The sequence below is a fragment of the Trichechus manatus genome, unplaced genomic scaffold (assembly GCF_000243295.1).
Source record: "Trichechus manatus latirostris isolate Lorelei unplaced genomic scaffold, TriManLat1.0 scaffold00044, whole genome shotgun sequence".
Taxonomy (NCBI): domain Eukaryota; kingdom Metazoa; phylum Chordata; class Mammalia; order Sirenia; family Trichechidae; genus Trichechus; species Trichechus manatus.
The window spans coordinates 6,066,517-6,079,268 of record NW_004443980.1 but is presented as its reverse complement, the minus strand read 5'-3'; the positions used below and the strand labels follow the sequence as shown (position 1 = coordinate 6,079,268).

Sequence of the window (12,752 nt, the reverse complement as noted above, 5' to 3'; positions counted from 1 at the left end):
CCAACAAAGAGAACTTCCAAGAGGAAATCACCAAATCAATACCATTTACAATAGCCCCCAAGAAGATAAAATACTTCGGAATAAATTAACCAGAGATGTAAAAGACCTATACAATGAAAACTACAAGACACTACTGGCAAGAAAGCAAAAGAGACCCGCATAAGTGGAAAAACATACCTTGCTCATGAATAGGCAGACTCAATATTGTGAAAATGTTAATTCTACCTAAAGCGATCTACGGGTACAATGCAATCCTGATCCAAATTCCAACAGCATTTTTTAATGAGATGGAGAAACAAATCACCAACTTCATATGGAAAGGGAAGAAGCCCCAAATAAGTAAAGCATCACTCAAGAAGAAGAACAAAGTGGGAGGCCTTACACTACCTGATTTTAGAACCTATTATACCGCCATGGTAGTCAAAACAGCCTGGTACTAGTACAACAATAGATACACAGACCAATGGAACAGAATTGAGAATCCAGACATAAATTCATCCACCTATGAGTAGCTGATATTTGACAAACGTCCAAATTGGGGAAAAGACAGTCTCTTTAACAAACAGTGCTGGCATAAGTGGATATCCAACTGCAAAAAACTGAAACAAGTCCCATACCTCACACCATGCACCAAAACTAACTCCAAATGGATCAAAGACTTAAATATAAAATCAAAAACAAGATCATGCAAGAAAAAATAGGGACAACGCTAGGAGCCCTAGTACATGGCATAAACACATGACGAATCATAAGTAACAATGCACAAGCACCAGAAGAGAGACTAGATAAATGGGAGCTCCTAGAAATCAAACACTTATGCTCATCAAGTGATTTCACCAAAAGTGTAAAAAGACAACCTACAAACTGGGAAAAAAATTCTGGCTAAGACAAATCAGATTAGCATCTAATCTCTAAAATCTACAAGACACTGCAAAACCTCAACAACAGAAAGGCAAATAACCCAATTAAATAATGGGCAAAGGATATGAACAGGCACTTCGCCAAAGAAAATATTCAGGCGGCTAACGGACACATGAAGAAATGCTCACATCATTAGCCATTAGAGAAATGCAGATCAAAACTACAATGAGATACCATCTCATCCCAACAAGGCTAGCATTAATCCAAAAAACACAAAATAATAAATGCTGGAGAGGTTGTGGAGAGACTGGAACACTTATACACTGTTGGTGGGAATGTAAAATGGTACAACCACTTTGGAAATCGATTTGGCGCTTCCTTAAAAAGCTAGAAATAGAAGTACCATACAATCCAGCTATCCTATTCCTTGGAATATCCTAGAGAAATAAGAGCCGTCACACAAATAGATATATGCACACCCATGTTCACTGCAGCACTGTTCACAACAGCAAAAAGATGGAAACAACCTAGATGCCCATCAATGGATGAATGGATAAACAAATTATGGTATATCCACACAATGGAATACTACGCAACGATAAAGTACAACGATGAAGCCATGAAACATAACATGGAGGAAGCTGGAGGTCATTATGCTGAGTGAATTTAGTCAGTCACAGAAGGACAAATATTTTATAAGACCACTATTATAATAACTCAAGAAAAGGTTCAAACAGAGAAGAAAACATTCATTGATGGTTATGAGTGTAGGCAGGGTGAGAGTTATTTACTAACTAGACAGTAGATAAGAATTATCTTAGGTGAAGGGAAGGACAGCACACACTATAGGGGAAGTCAGCACAACTGGACTAAACCAAAGCTAAGAAGTTTCCTGAATACAATCAAACACTTTCAGGGACAGAGTAGCAGGCGTAGGGGTCTGGGGACCATGCTTTTAGGGGACATCTAGGTCAATTGGCATAACAAAGCTTATTAAGAAAATGTTCTGCATCCTACTTTGGTGAGTGGCATCTGGGGTCATAAAAGCTCGCAAGTGGCCATCTAAGATGCATCAATTGGTCCCAACCACCTGGAGTAAAGGAGAATGAAAAACACCAAAGACACAAGGAAAGTATTAGCCCAAGAGACAGAAAGGGCCACATAAACCAGAAGCTTCATCAGCCTGAGACCAGAAGGACTAGATGGTGCCCGGCTACCATCAATGACCACCCTGACAAGGAACACAACAGACAGTCCCTGATGGAGCAGGAGAAAGATGGGGTCAAGAACTCAAATTCTAGTTAAGTAGACCAGACTTAATGGTCTGACCGAGATTGGAGGATCCCCAGAAAGCATGGCCCCTGGATTGTCTATCAGCCCAGAAGTAAAACAATTTCTGAGGCCAACTCTTCAGACAAGGATTAGACTGGACTGTGGGACATAAAATGATACCTGTGAGGAGTGTGCCTCTTAGCTCAACTAGATACAAGAGACTAAACAGGCAGCTTCTGTCCCGATGGGAGATGGGAAGGCAGAGAGGGTTAGCAGCTGGTTGACTGGACATGGAGAATCAGAGGTGGAAAGGAGGAGTGTTCTGTCACAGTACGGGGAGGGCAATTAGGGTCACATACCAATGTATGTATAAATTTTTGTATGGGAGACTAACTTGAAATGTAATCTTGATTTAAACTACAACAATAAAAACAAAACAAAAAATAAATGGTACATGTAGAAACTTTGAATTGGTGTATGTTTTGCTGTGTATATTCTAAGGAACAACAAAATAAGTAAAATTTAAAAAAAAGATGAGATAACAAAGAGAAGTAATATATGCACAGTGAGTTCAACAGTTTCTACTTTATGTAGTTAACAAAAATGGTGCTTACAAAGTATTTTTAATAAGAGAGATTGTCTTACATTGTAATGTTAAGCAAAAAAAGCAGGATCTAGAGCTTGTTTTTAACAATGTAAAGCATACAGGCAAAGAAAAAGGAGGGGTAATTTTTTTCATTGTATGCTTTTTCCTACTTTCCATATGTTCTATCAAAACAAGTCACCTACAAAAGATAAAAGATATGAAACATAAAACAAATATAAAAAACAGCAAAAGCCTATATGAAAACATTTCAGAAGATTAAATCTGAGTCAACTGAGGCTCACAAAAATGCTATTTTATAAAGTTATAAAAAAAAGTCTATAAAAAGCTATATTCATTTTGATAACTTGGGGGCTATTAAGGAGTATGCTCACTTTATCTTTAAACTGAACATACAGATTTCCTATATTTTTCTGCATTAGTATGTTTCACAACTTTTAAAAATGTTTGCAGCAATAATAAAAAAGAAGAGGACCAATGCTTGAGGAAGATGACATAATATTAACAAATGAGAGAAAGATGACAGCCTATTGTAATTTTATAACCTCCATCTAGAAGAGTCTTTAAACTAGAATAACCAGAGAACAGGGTAAACTGGCAGAGACTCTCGCTATTAAAATGAGTTGGGTCTGGATCCTAAAACTTGTTCACACCAAGTTATCCCACCATTTTCATGTCTGAAAAGCCTCGGTCTGTTTGAAAACATGCTTCTAATGTTACCTGGCAATCTGCCGGCTGCAAGTGCATCACCTGGTAAATGCCCGTTCACACCATTAGTGGAAGGATTGTTCATCTGACCCAACAATCCACTTCTCATCTCTAAATCTGTTGGGTACGGTCTGCGTGGGTCCCCTAAAAAATGAAGACTGCTTTTAATTCAATCATACAAAAAACAAGCATAATCTCTTCTTTGAAGTATTAATTTTCCTTGCTGTGCTTTGAAAAACTCAAGTCACATGTTTAACTTTGGAATATGAAGGTCATTTTATCAACTGCTATTAAGAGCACAGGATATTAATTTTAAAAACACACACCTTCTTATTTCTTCTCTGAATCCTCACAATAATATACTATTCTTTATATATAAAAAGATAAGAGAAAAGCCCATCAATCACATTAGCAGATATTCCAAAAGACAATTTAAGAACATTGTAATGATCTTGACTCTTAACTTAACCTGCACTTTCTGTGAAGAAAAAAACAATGATACTCTGATACCTTTTTTATAAGATAACCCCCTTTGATGTGTCATTTAAAGATTAATTTCTACAACTCTCTAGTGGAGTACCAGGAGCCAGTAATGTTCATTTCCAATCAGAATAAATGAAAAAGCATCTGAAATAGCACTTTTGGGTTAATAAAAACATGGCCAGATTTGGGCCCACTTTCTGGTAATACTTCTCATCAACTCTGTATTACTCAACTATCCCCAAATATGGTGCAAAAAAAACAGAGCAAAGCTCTTGCCCACCCCAAAAGTAGTGTTTATAAATACAAGGGACAGAAAACTCACAGCCCACAAATTAATAAGACAAGTGTTACTGCATTCCGCAACAAAATAAAAATAACAGTCATATAATTTTGAAAGACCAGATATGGGAATTCAATGCATTTCCATTTTCAGAGGTGTAGTGGAACATTATAATTTATTTCCAATTTAACTTTTGTTTCTTTTTCTAATGTGCAGTAGTGCTAACGTTGGCCTTTTATAATGTACAGTAGTGCTAATGAAACCCACCCCAGGAAAGATGACACAAGTGCAAAGCTACAAAGCCTTCTCCAATAGTCACCAAGATACAGCAGAGTACCCAGTGAAGACTTGGTGACTTCACTCTCCCAAAGACTACAAATACGTCTCTGGTGTTCCCGTCTCCCTGGTCTATGATGCTAAGGGGTTTCTTATTCAAGGAAACTTCACACTACATTTTATTCACATCTGCAATATTATTTCTCCCACAGAGGCACTGCTAGTCATTGATTCTGCACAGGGCTTTGAACTGGTTCTTTCAGTTTAAGCCCCTGCTGAGAATTTGTGTTTCCATCTCAGATATACTGAATCAGAATCTACAGTTTAACAAGATCTCCAGGTGATTCTTATGTATAATAAATTTTGAGAACCACTGCCCTACTAGGGGCTCTCTGAATTGGTCATTAACCAGCGGCATTAGCCTCGCCTGGGAGCTTGTAAGAAATGCAAATTCTCAGCAGGGGTTTGAACTGGAATGAACTGGTTGAAAGCCCTGGTTCTGCATACTATTTGAGCTGATTTGGTGAGTTGGTGAGATCAGCATTTCTTGCCCCATTAAAAGATAATTATAAAAAAACTTTGCTATCTTTGAGGATTAGTTGTTTTGGATAGACAAGTTTTCCAAATGCTTAAAGATTATCTTTAAGAGGTGGCATTTTAATTTAACTGTGCTTTAAAAAATACATTACATATTTTATTAATCAAATTACAGAACAGAACCTAAGCCTTTCTTTTTTTTTAATTGTGGTTTAGGTGAAAGATTACAGCTCAAGCTAACTTCTCATACAAAAATTTATACACAAACTGTTTTGTGACATTAGTTGCAATCCCCACAATGTGACAGCACACTCCTCCTTTTCACCCTGGGGTTCCCTGTGTCCATTCAACCATCTCCTGTCCCTTCCTGCCTTCTCATCCTGCTTTTGGACAGGAGCCGCCCATTTGGTCTTGTGTATCTGACTGAACTAAAAAACACACTCCTCACGTGCTATTTTTTGTTTTATAGTCCTGTCTAATCTTTGTCTGAAGAGCTGGCTTCAGGAATGGTTCAAGTTCTCGGTTAACAGGGCGTCCAGACGCCATAGTTTCAGGGGTTGGTTCCTCCAGTCTCTGTTAGACAATTAAGTTTGGTTACTTTACGTGAATCTGAGTTCTGCTCCACACTTTTCTCCCACTCTGTCCGGGACTCTCTGTTGTGTTCCCTGTCAGAGTGGTCATTGGTGGTAGCCAGGCACCACCTAGTTATTCTGGTCTCAGGCTGGTGGAGTCTGGTTTATGTGGCCCTTTAGTCTCTTGGGCTAATATTTTCCTTGTGTCTGTGGTCTTCAATCTCCTTTGCTCCAGGTGGGATGGGACCAACTGATGCATCTTCGATGACTGCTCGTAAGCCTAAGCTTTTCTTGGTGACTTGGAATATGATTATCAACATCAGGAAGTGTGATATGATGAAAATACAGCTATAGATGTTACTACTCTAAATATGCCTAACCCTAAAATGACACCAGAGCATTATTACACCAGCTCAAGTCCCAATCATTATTATTTTAATACAGACCCACTTGTATCAATATACGTGAAGCATTTTTCTTGTAAGGTACTGCCCCTTATTCTGGAAAAGGTCATCCTCCTCATTATCCATGTTCTTGAGCTCTCTGGTACCATGCAAACATTATCCTTGTTTTCTGCTAGATTGGGCACGATAGTTCACTGGCGTCTCCTTGAGTATTTGCATTATTCAAGAAGTAATTCTCTCCATTTTAATAGCTTAAGGAGGACGTCATTTTGGCAATCATCCTACCAGGTCATGTATTTTCCTAGTGCTAGAATCTGACTTCTAACAGAGTTTCGAGCAAAAAACTACAGTCTAATATGGTGCCTGCATGATGGATTAACTTTCTAATAATCTGTCTTGTAGTTATTATTCCGTACTCCAGAAAGCAGTCTGGTAAATAAACGAGGTACACAGGCTGGTAAAATATTCAAGATATGACCCCCACTTCCTCAGGGTGAGCTCAGTAACATGGCAGCAGCCCACTGACTTCCCTTGCAAATTCTGACACTGAAAAAGTCTCTTCCGTCACCCCAACCTCTGTAGTTAACCTGTTTTTGGCAGTAAAATCTCACCCTAAAGAGTTACTGAAGTTGAGATGACTATCTCCTGTCCTCCAAAACGACCGCTGCTCTACCTCCACCTCCACTGTCAACACAGCTGCAGCTTGTTGCTCTTTGCTGTTTCTGAACATTTCAGCTGCTGCGGTCTGCCTCTCTTTTGTCCCTCTTTTTCCCTCTCTTCTGTCTGCTGTCACAGTTAGCTTCTGAACCAGAAGACAACCTGAGTGAATCGGGAATAACATTCTAATCTTCAGCTCTTTCCCGTCCTGCATGTTGTTGAATGCTTCATCCTAAGAGTTGGGATTGTCTGTTTTCCAAGCTGGAACCTTTTTGGAAATTCGAATGACTCTAAAGGGCTGGGTTTTACAGGCATACAAATCTGTAGCTTTAAAATAATCACATATTATCCTGTACTTTTTTATATTATTATTTATTTAAAAAATGAAAAGAAATGAGGTCCCTAGTGACAAGGGTTTTGTAGAAAACCAAGTTTATAAAACCCATGGCCTATATTATTACTTATAATAGAGTAAAAATGTGAAAGTATATAGTAGATGTTTCCAAGAATAAATACATTTAAATATAATTTCCTATTTTTGTGTATAGTCTCCTACCACACATACCTAGTTTAAAAATGAAATATTTTTACCTGGAACCCAGGTCAGTGGGGCACACACAGCATTACTTGCACTAATCCTATGTGCATACTTAATGATTTCTTCAGAGGAGATAGCACCTGAGAAAGGTAAGTGGAGAGTGTAACATGTCAGTCTAGTAAACATTCAAGTTTATAAGTACTTATATCATAGTTACCCATTATATTTAACTTTAAAGTATTTCAAAATAAGATACTGAGTCACCTACTATATATTTCCAAAATAAAGAACAAGATAGTTGTTCAGAAAAATCAATTGACATTTGAAAATCTAATTTGGTAGACTAGTGTGATAATGCTCAACTATCTCAACTGTTAACTATCAAGAAACACTACTACTGTTCTGAAAGCAGGTGAACACAAATAAACTAGAAGAAAGAGCTTCACCTCCTAATGACAGCCACACTATTAGAAGAGCGGGCAGTTCACACACTCCACTACTTAACACAGGCTTAACGTGGCTCTAAGCAGACCTAATATATTCACTAGGTGAAGAACAGCAAATAGTATGTAGAGCATGAGTTTTGTTTAAAAATACATGCATGTTTTTATTTGTAGTGTTCTTGTTATATATGTATTTATAGATCTAGAATAAACTGGTTTTGTAGAAAACCAAGTTTAAAAAACCCATGGCCTACATTAAAATATAGGACACACACCAAATATTAACAGTAGTTTACCTCTGAGAAGTAAGTGAGAATTCACTTTTCACTTTACAAACTTTAGAAAGTTTCAATGTAACAAGGTAGCACGTGTATGTGTGTGTATATACATGTGTAAAATTTTGAAGACTACAAACAAACCATAACCAGGTCTACATTTCAGAGTTTGCTTAGTCACCATTCCCAGATATTTGTTTCCTAGCATAGAAGCCTAGCCCATCTTTCAGGGGGCATTAGCTGTTTTTCATTATGTAACAATTAGAAAGGAGGTTGAAACAGAAGAGGAAAGTGAGACAGTATGTCTGAGATGATTAAATGTAAATCATATCTATGAATCATTAACAGCAAGTAACCAAAATTTAATTATAACTCTGGCTTTAATATGAAAACTAAAAGATCCAGAAAGGTCCATAACAGAAGCCTTTTAAAGAGAAAAGCAGGACAGCAGGACAGAGAGGCATGCAGGGCCTCTGCACCACTAACTGCACACACCCCCCAGAGCCACATATATCAGTTCAGACTTCGGGATGTTCCAGTCCCACTCTAGTTGTCCAATGCATGCTCCCTTCATTCTATCTGCCTTATCTTTCTAGATCCAACTCAAATCCCACTTGCTTCCAGCTTGCAGTTTTCTTCCCTTCTCCCAATTTTATGAATCCAATTAATTTATAAACAATTATTGCACATTTGTGTACACAGCCATAAATTGCTTTCTATCATTGGTCTTATAGCCTAGGAACGGAAGTGATACTTCTACTCCCCTAACAATGCCTAGCACAGTGCTAGAACACAGTAGACACTTTGTAATGAAGATTTATTGAAATCTTTTCAATAGCAGCAAATGATTACCAATAATACTTCGATCAGTTTCTTGAAACCAAACTTGTATTTTTCAGGTCATCCAGTCTTCCCATGGTACTAACCTTTTCTTGCTTTTTCTATTGATTTGAGTTTTTCTTTTGCTTGATAAACAGCTGTTGCCTAATTTAAACAACATTAAAAAAAAAAAAAGTTTTATTCTTAACTATATCAAGCATAGGTTCTGTCCTAATTCATAAGATTATTTATCCCACAGGGAACAACATGCAAAATCTGAATCCCTACAATTTATTTGTAATGCTCTGAAACACCACTGGAGGATCTCATTTGTATCAGCTGCAATTAATGAAAGAAATATTCATGAATCAGTCTTCCATTTACAAATCAGTTGTTAGAGACAATGCAAATTGATTTACTAACTTTTTTTCTTTATGTCTTCTGTCATAACATGCAGAAGAAATCTAGACTATATACCATTCCAAAATGATCCTATCCCTGCATCTGGTTAAAAGTTTGAGCTAACTGGTAGGATAAAATACCTTAAATTATCCCACCCCAATTTAAAAGACACATTCTTGGATTGCTATTCATTTATACATTACCTCCATACTTAATAACTATCAGCAAAATACTACCCCCTCCCCCTCAAGATAAATGAAAGGGTAAAAAAGCTAATAAAGTTAACATACCCACAAAACCAAATCTGTTGCTGTCGAACGATTCCAACCATAGCGACTCTCTAGGACAGAACAGAACTGCCCTATAAGGTTTCCAAGGCTGTAAATCTTTATGGAAGCAGACAGCCACATCTTTCTCGAGCTACCAACCTTTCGGTTAACAGCTGAGCACTTTAACCACTGTGCCACCAGGGCTCCTAAAGTTAACAAAGTACATGAATATTCTCAACCATAACACAGTGGTTAAGACTGTGGAGCCAGAAAGATCTAGGTTTAAATTCCACCTCTCCATTTTTTAGTCTCCTTGGACAAGCCGGTTACTCATTCAAAGTCTTGGCTTCCTCATCTGTGAAATGGGTGACAGCACTGACCTAACTGTTATGAAGATTAAGACAATGCATTCAAAGTGCAAAGCACAGGGCCTGGTGCATAAGTGTTCAATAAATGTTAGTTACTATTATTCTAAATCATAAATTTCAGTCTTACTATAGACTTTATGTTTACTTTCTTTGACTTAATAATTACATTTTTGGAAATCTAATCTGAAGAAATAATCCTAAATGTAGAAAGAAAAAAGCTTTATCTGCAAGAATGTTCATCAAGGCATTATTTATAACAGAAAGTTGGAAAACTAAACAAAGAGGATTTTGGAAAATGCTTAAGTTTTGACAAACAGTAACAAAGTCAGTCAGTATCCCGCGAATCACAACACGGTGAAAAATGGTCACACCTGAGACTGGCACGAACCCACCCAACTGCCAACAGTGGCGATCTCTGAGCACTGGGACCAAAGGCATTTTTTTCCTTTTCTTTCTACTCTTTGGTATTTTTCTGAATTTCTTTTGATAAGCCAACATTAGTTTCACAAAGAAAAACAGATTTAGTTATAAACGCATTTTTAAAAAAGCACTGACTTGGGGTTGTTTCTTTAGTAGAGGTGGTTAATTTACCCTGAACTGCTCAGGCTTCTACTGATTAACCCTGGGAGCCATTTTAACACATTCTTGAAGAGGTTCATGCGGGATGAAGCATGCCAGCAACGTCTGGTCTATATGAGAATCAAACTCAGTTGTTTCTGCAATACCACCATATATAACAATTACAGCAGGTAGCATTTAGTGTTATAACTGGGCAAATAATGACCAATAAACTGCCTATTTGAAATAGTAGCCATGAACAACAACAAAAACACAGTTCTTCACATCTACCCAACTCTCATCTTCTTTAGGATCGAAGAGTAAATAAATTAATGTAAATTTTAATCAATTTTTAAGTGTTAGGTATGCTTCCCGATTTCAAAATATCTTTAAACCTGAAGATTTAGACTATTAATAACAGAAACATATGAAATCAGGATAAAAGTGAAATGCCCCATTTCTAGAATTCAATACTGTAAAATATTTAAATAAAGAAAATGTGGTTCAAAAGTAATGCTTAGTTTTAGCAGACTATCTGAAAAGTAAAAAAAGGTTATGGACAATGCCTTTTCATTAAGCTGACAGGGTGCCATTTTTAGATCAGCAAGCTCAAGTTCTTAGCCACTTCAAAATACTGACAATAGATTTATTTTTCAGAAACAGATGAAACAATACCGTTTTCACCTTAAGAACTTAACAGCCTCTCTCAACTCACCAGTATCTGTTCTGCTTCCTTTAGTTGTTTCTGTAGCTGCTGAATATCACTGTCTCTCTTCTCTACTTCTTTTTCTAAAACTTGCATTTCATGATGGATTTTTCCCTGATGAAGGGCTAATTTCATTAGTTCTTGAAATTCCCCATCTCTGTGAATTAACAACTCCAGGATCTGTCAGATAATAGTTGATTAAATCAGGCAACAGGATACTGAAAAGCTACATTCCAATGAGACAGAGAATTTACATATGAATTGGCTAGTCTATAAAATTTTAACATTCTTCACAATATTATACCTAATCCTTGTCAAGAATAAAAATAGCCTAAAAAAAAAAGCCATTGCTGTTAAGTTGATTCTGACTCACAATGACCCTAAAGGACAGAGTAGAACTGCCCTATAGGGTTTCCAAGGCTGTAATCTTTACGGAAGCAGGCTGTCACATCTTTCTCCGGTGGAATAGCTTGTGGGTTTGAACCACCAATCTTCTGCTTAGTTGCCAAGCACTTTAACCACGGCACTGCCAGGGCTCCTCTGAAAATAGCCTACCTATGGTTATTCTGGAAAACAGCTACTTTTTCTATCGTGTGCTATTCTTCCTTGCAAAACAAAACTAGTCTTTCAGAACTAGCCATATGCCAAAACGTGCAGGTATATTCATTTCCCACAGAAAACAAAATTCATCCTTAAAAGTATACTGTCGTGGAGTCTTCCCGAAAGTCTGGTACTTGAGATGACTGTAGATAATACTATGAACTTAAAATAACTGGTACATAAAACCAGTGATTTCACCCATTAGTATAGTTTATAATGAAGGGGGTTTAAAAATAGGAATAATTCCAAAAAATAGTAAATCAATAAATAGGTGGTATGAAGATATGGCAAAAAAACTATGAAGGTTAAAAAGCATAAAATACAAAGTCTGGGGTTCAAATCTCTACTGTTTTACTTATGAGCAGCGTGACACAGGGAAAGTTACTTGACCTCTCTGAGCCCATTTTCTCAATAGGAAAAGGGATATAATAATAGTACCTGTTGCATAAGGTTGTTGTGAGGATTCATGATATAATATATGTTAAGTATAAACAGGAAGAGCTCACCACCCAACTGTAGAATTAAGATGTAGGTCTAGTCTGTATACTCTTATTTACTGTGCTAAGTAGACAATACTTCATAAAGGAAATGGCTGTCAAAATCCGGAATAAATTTTAAAAGTCTTTTTAAAAATTTGTTAAACTAAAAAACACACACATCCTTCTTCAAGTTCCTTTTGACATGAAGTGCCTCTAATTTTTACAGGACTTCTCCTGATACAATAGATAAGACAGCTACAACCACTGCCAGGGTATTAAGAATTTTATTTTAATGACATATCCCACAAGGGTCTAATCTCTAAAATCTATAAAATACGTCAACACCTCAACAACAAAAAGACAAATAACCCAATTAAAAAATGGGCAAAGTACTAGGAGTGGACAGCCCCGTAAAACCAAACGGGACTAATGAGGTACAGTAGTCCAGTGACAAGGGCCAGAAGGCAGAAGGGGACAAGGAAGCTGGTGATAGGGAACCCAAGGTTGAGTAAGAATACTGTTGATGTGTTGTGAGATTGTTAACCATTGTCATAGGGCAGCATGTGTACTAACTGTTAAATGAGAAACTATTTTGTTCTGTAAGCCTTCATCTTAAGTGAGAATAGCAGCACAATTGGAAG

The 12,752-nt window shown here is 37.1% G+C and overlaps 1 protein-coding gene across 2 annotated transcripts in view; it reads right to left on the bottom strand.

Moving 5' to 3' along the window:
- The window catches only part of MED4 (mediator complex subunit 4), a 32,554-nt gene that overhangs the window by 6,526 nt on the left and 13,276 nt on the right, over nt 1–12,752 (bottom strand). Inside the window, exons 3-7 of one of the 2 annotated variants that reach the window (XM_023731575.1) lie at nt 11,042–11,212; nt 8,837–8,894; nt 7,246–7,332; nt 3,458–3,589; nt 2,681–2,918 (exon numbers count right to left, since the gene is read on the bottom strand). In XM_023731575.1, the coding sequence (XP_023587343.1) occupies nt 2,905–2,918; nt 3,458–3,589; nt 7,246–7,332; nt 8,837–8,894; nt 11,042–11,212 (462 nt within the window). In that variant the 3' untranslated portion in view covers nt 2,681–2,904. Of the gene's footprint in view, nt 1–2,680; nt 2,919–3,457; nt 3,590–7,245; nt 7,333–8,836; nt 8,895–11,041; nt 11,213–12,752 lie in introns of those variants that run through there. The other variant, XM_004376582.3, reaches the window with a different exon arrangement.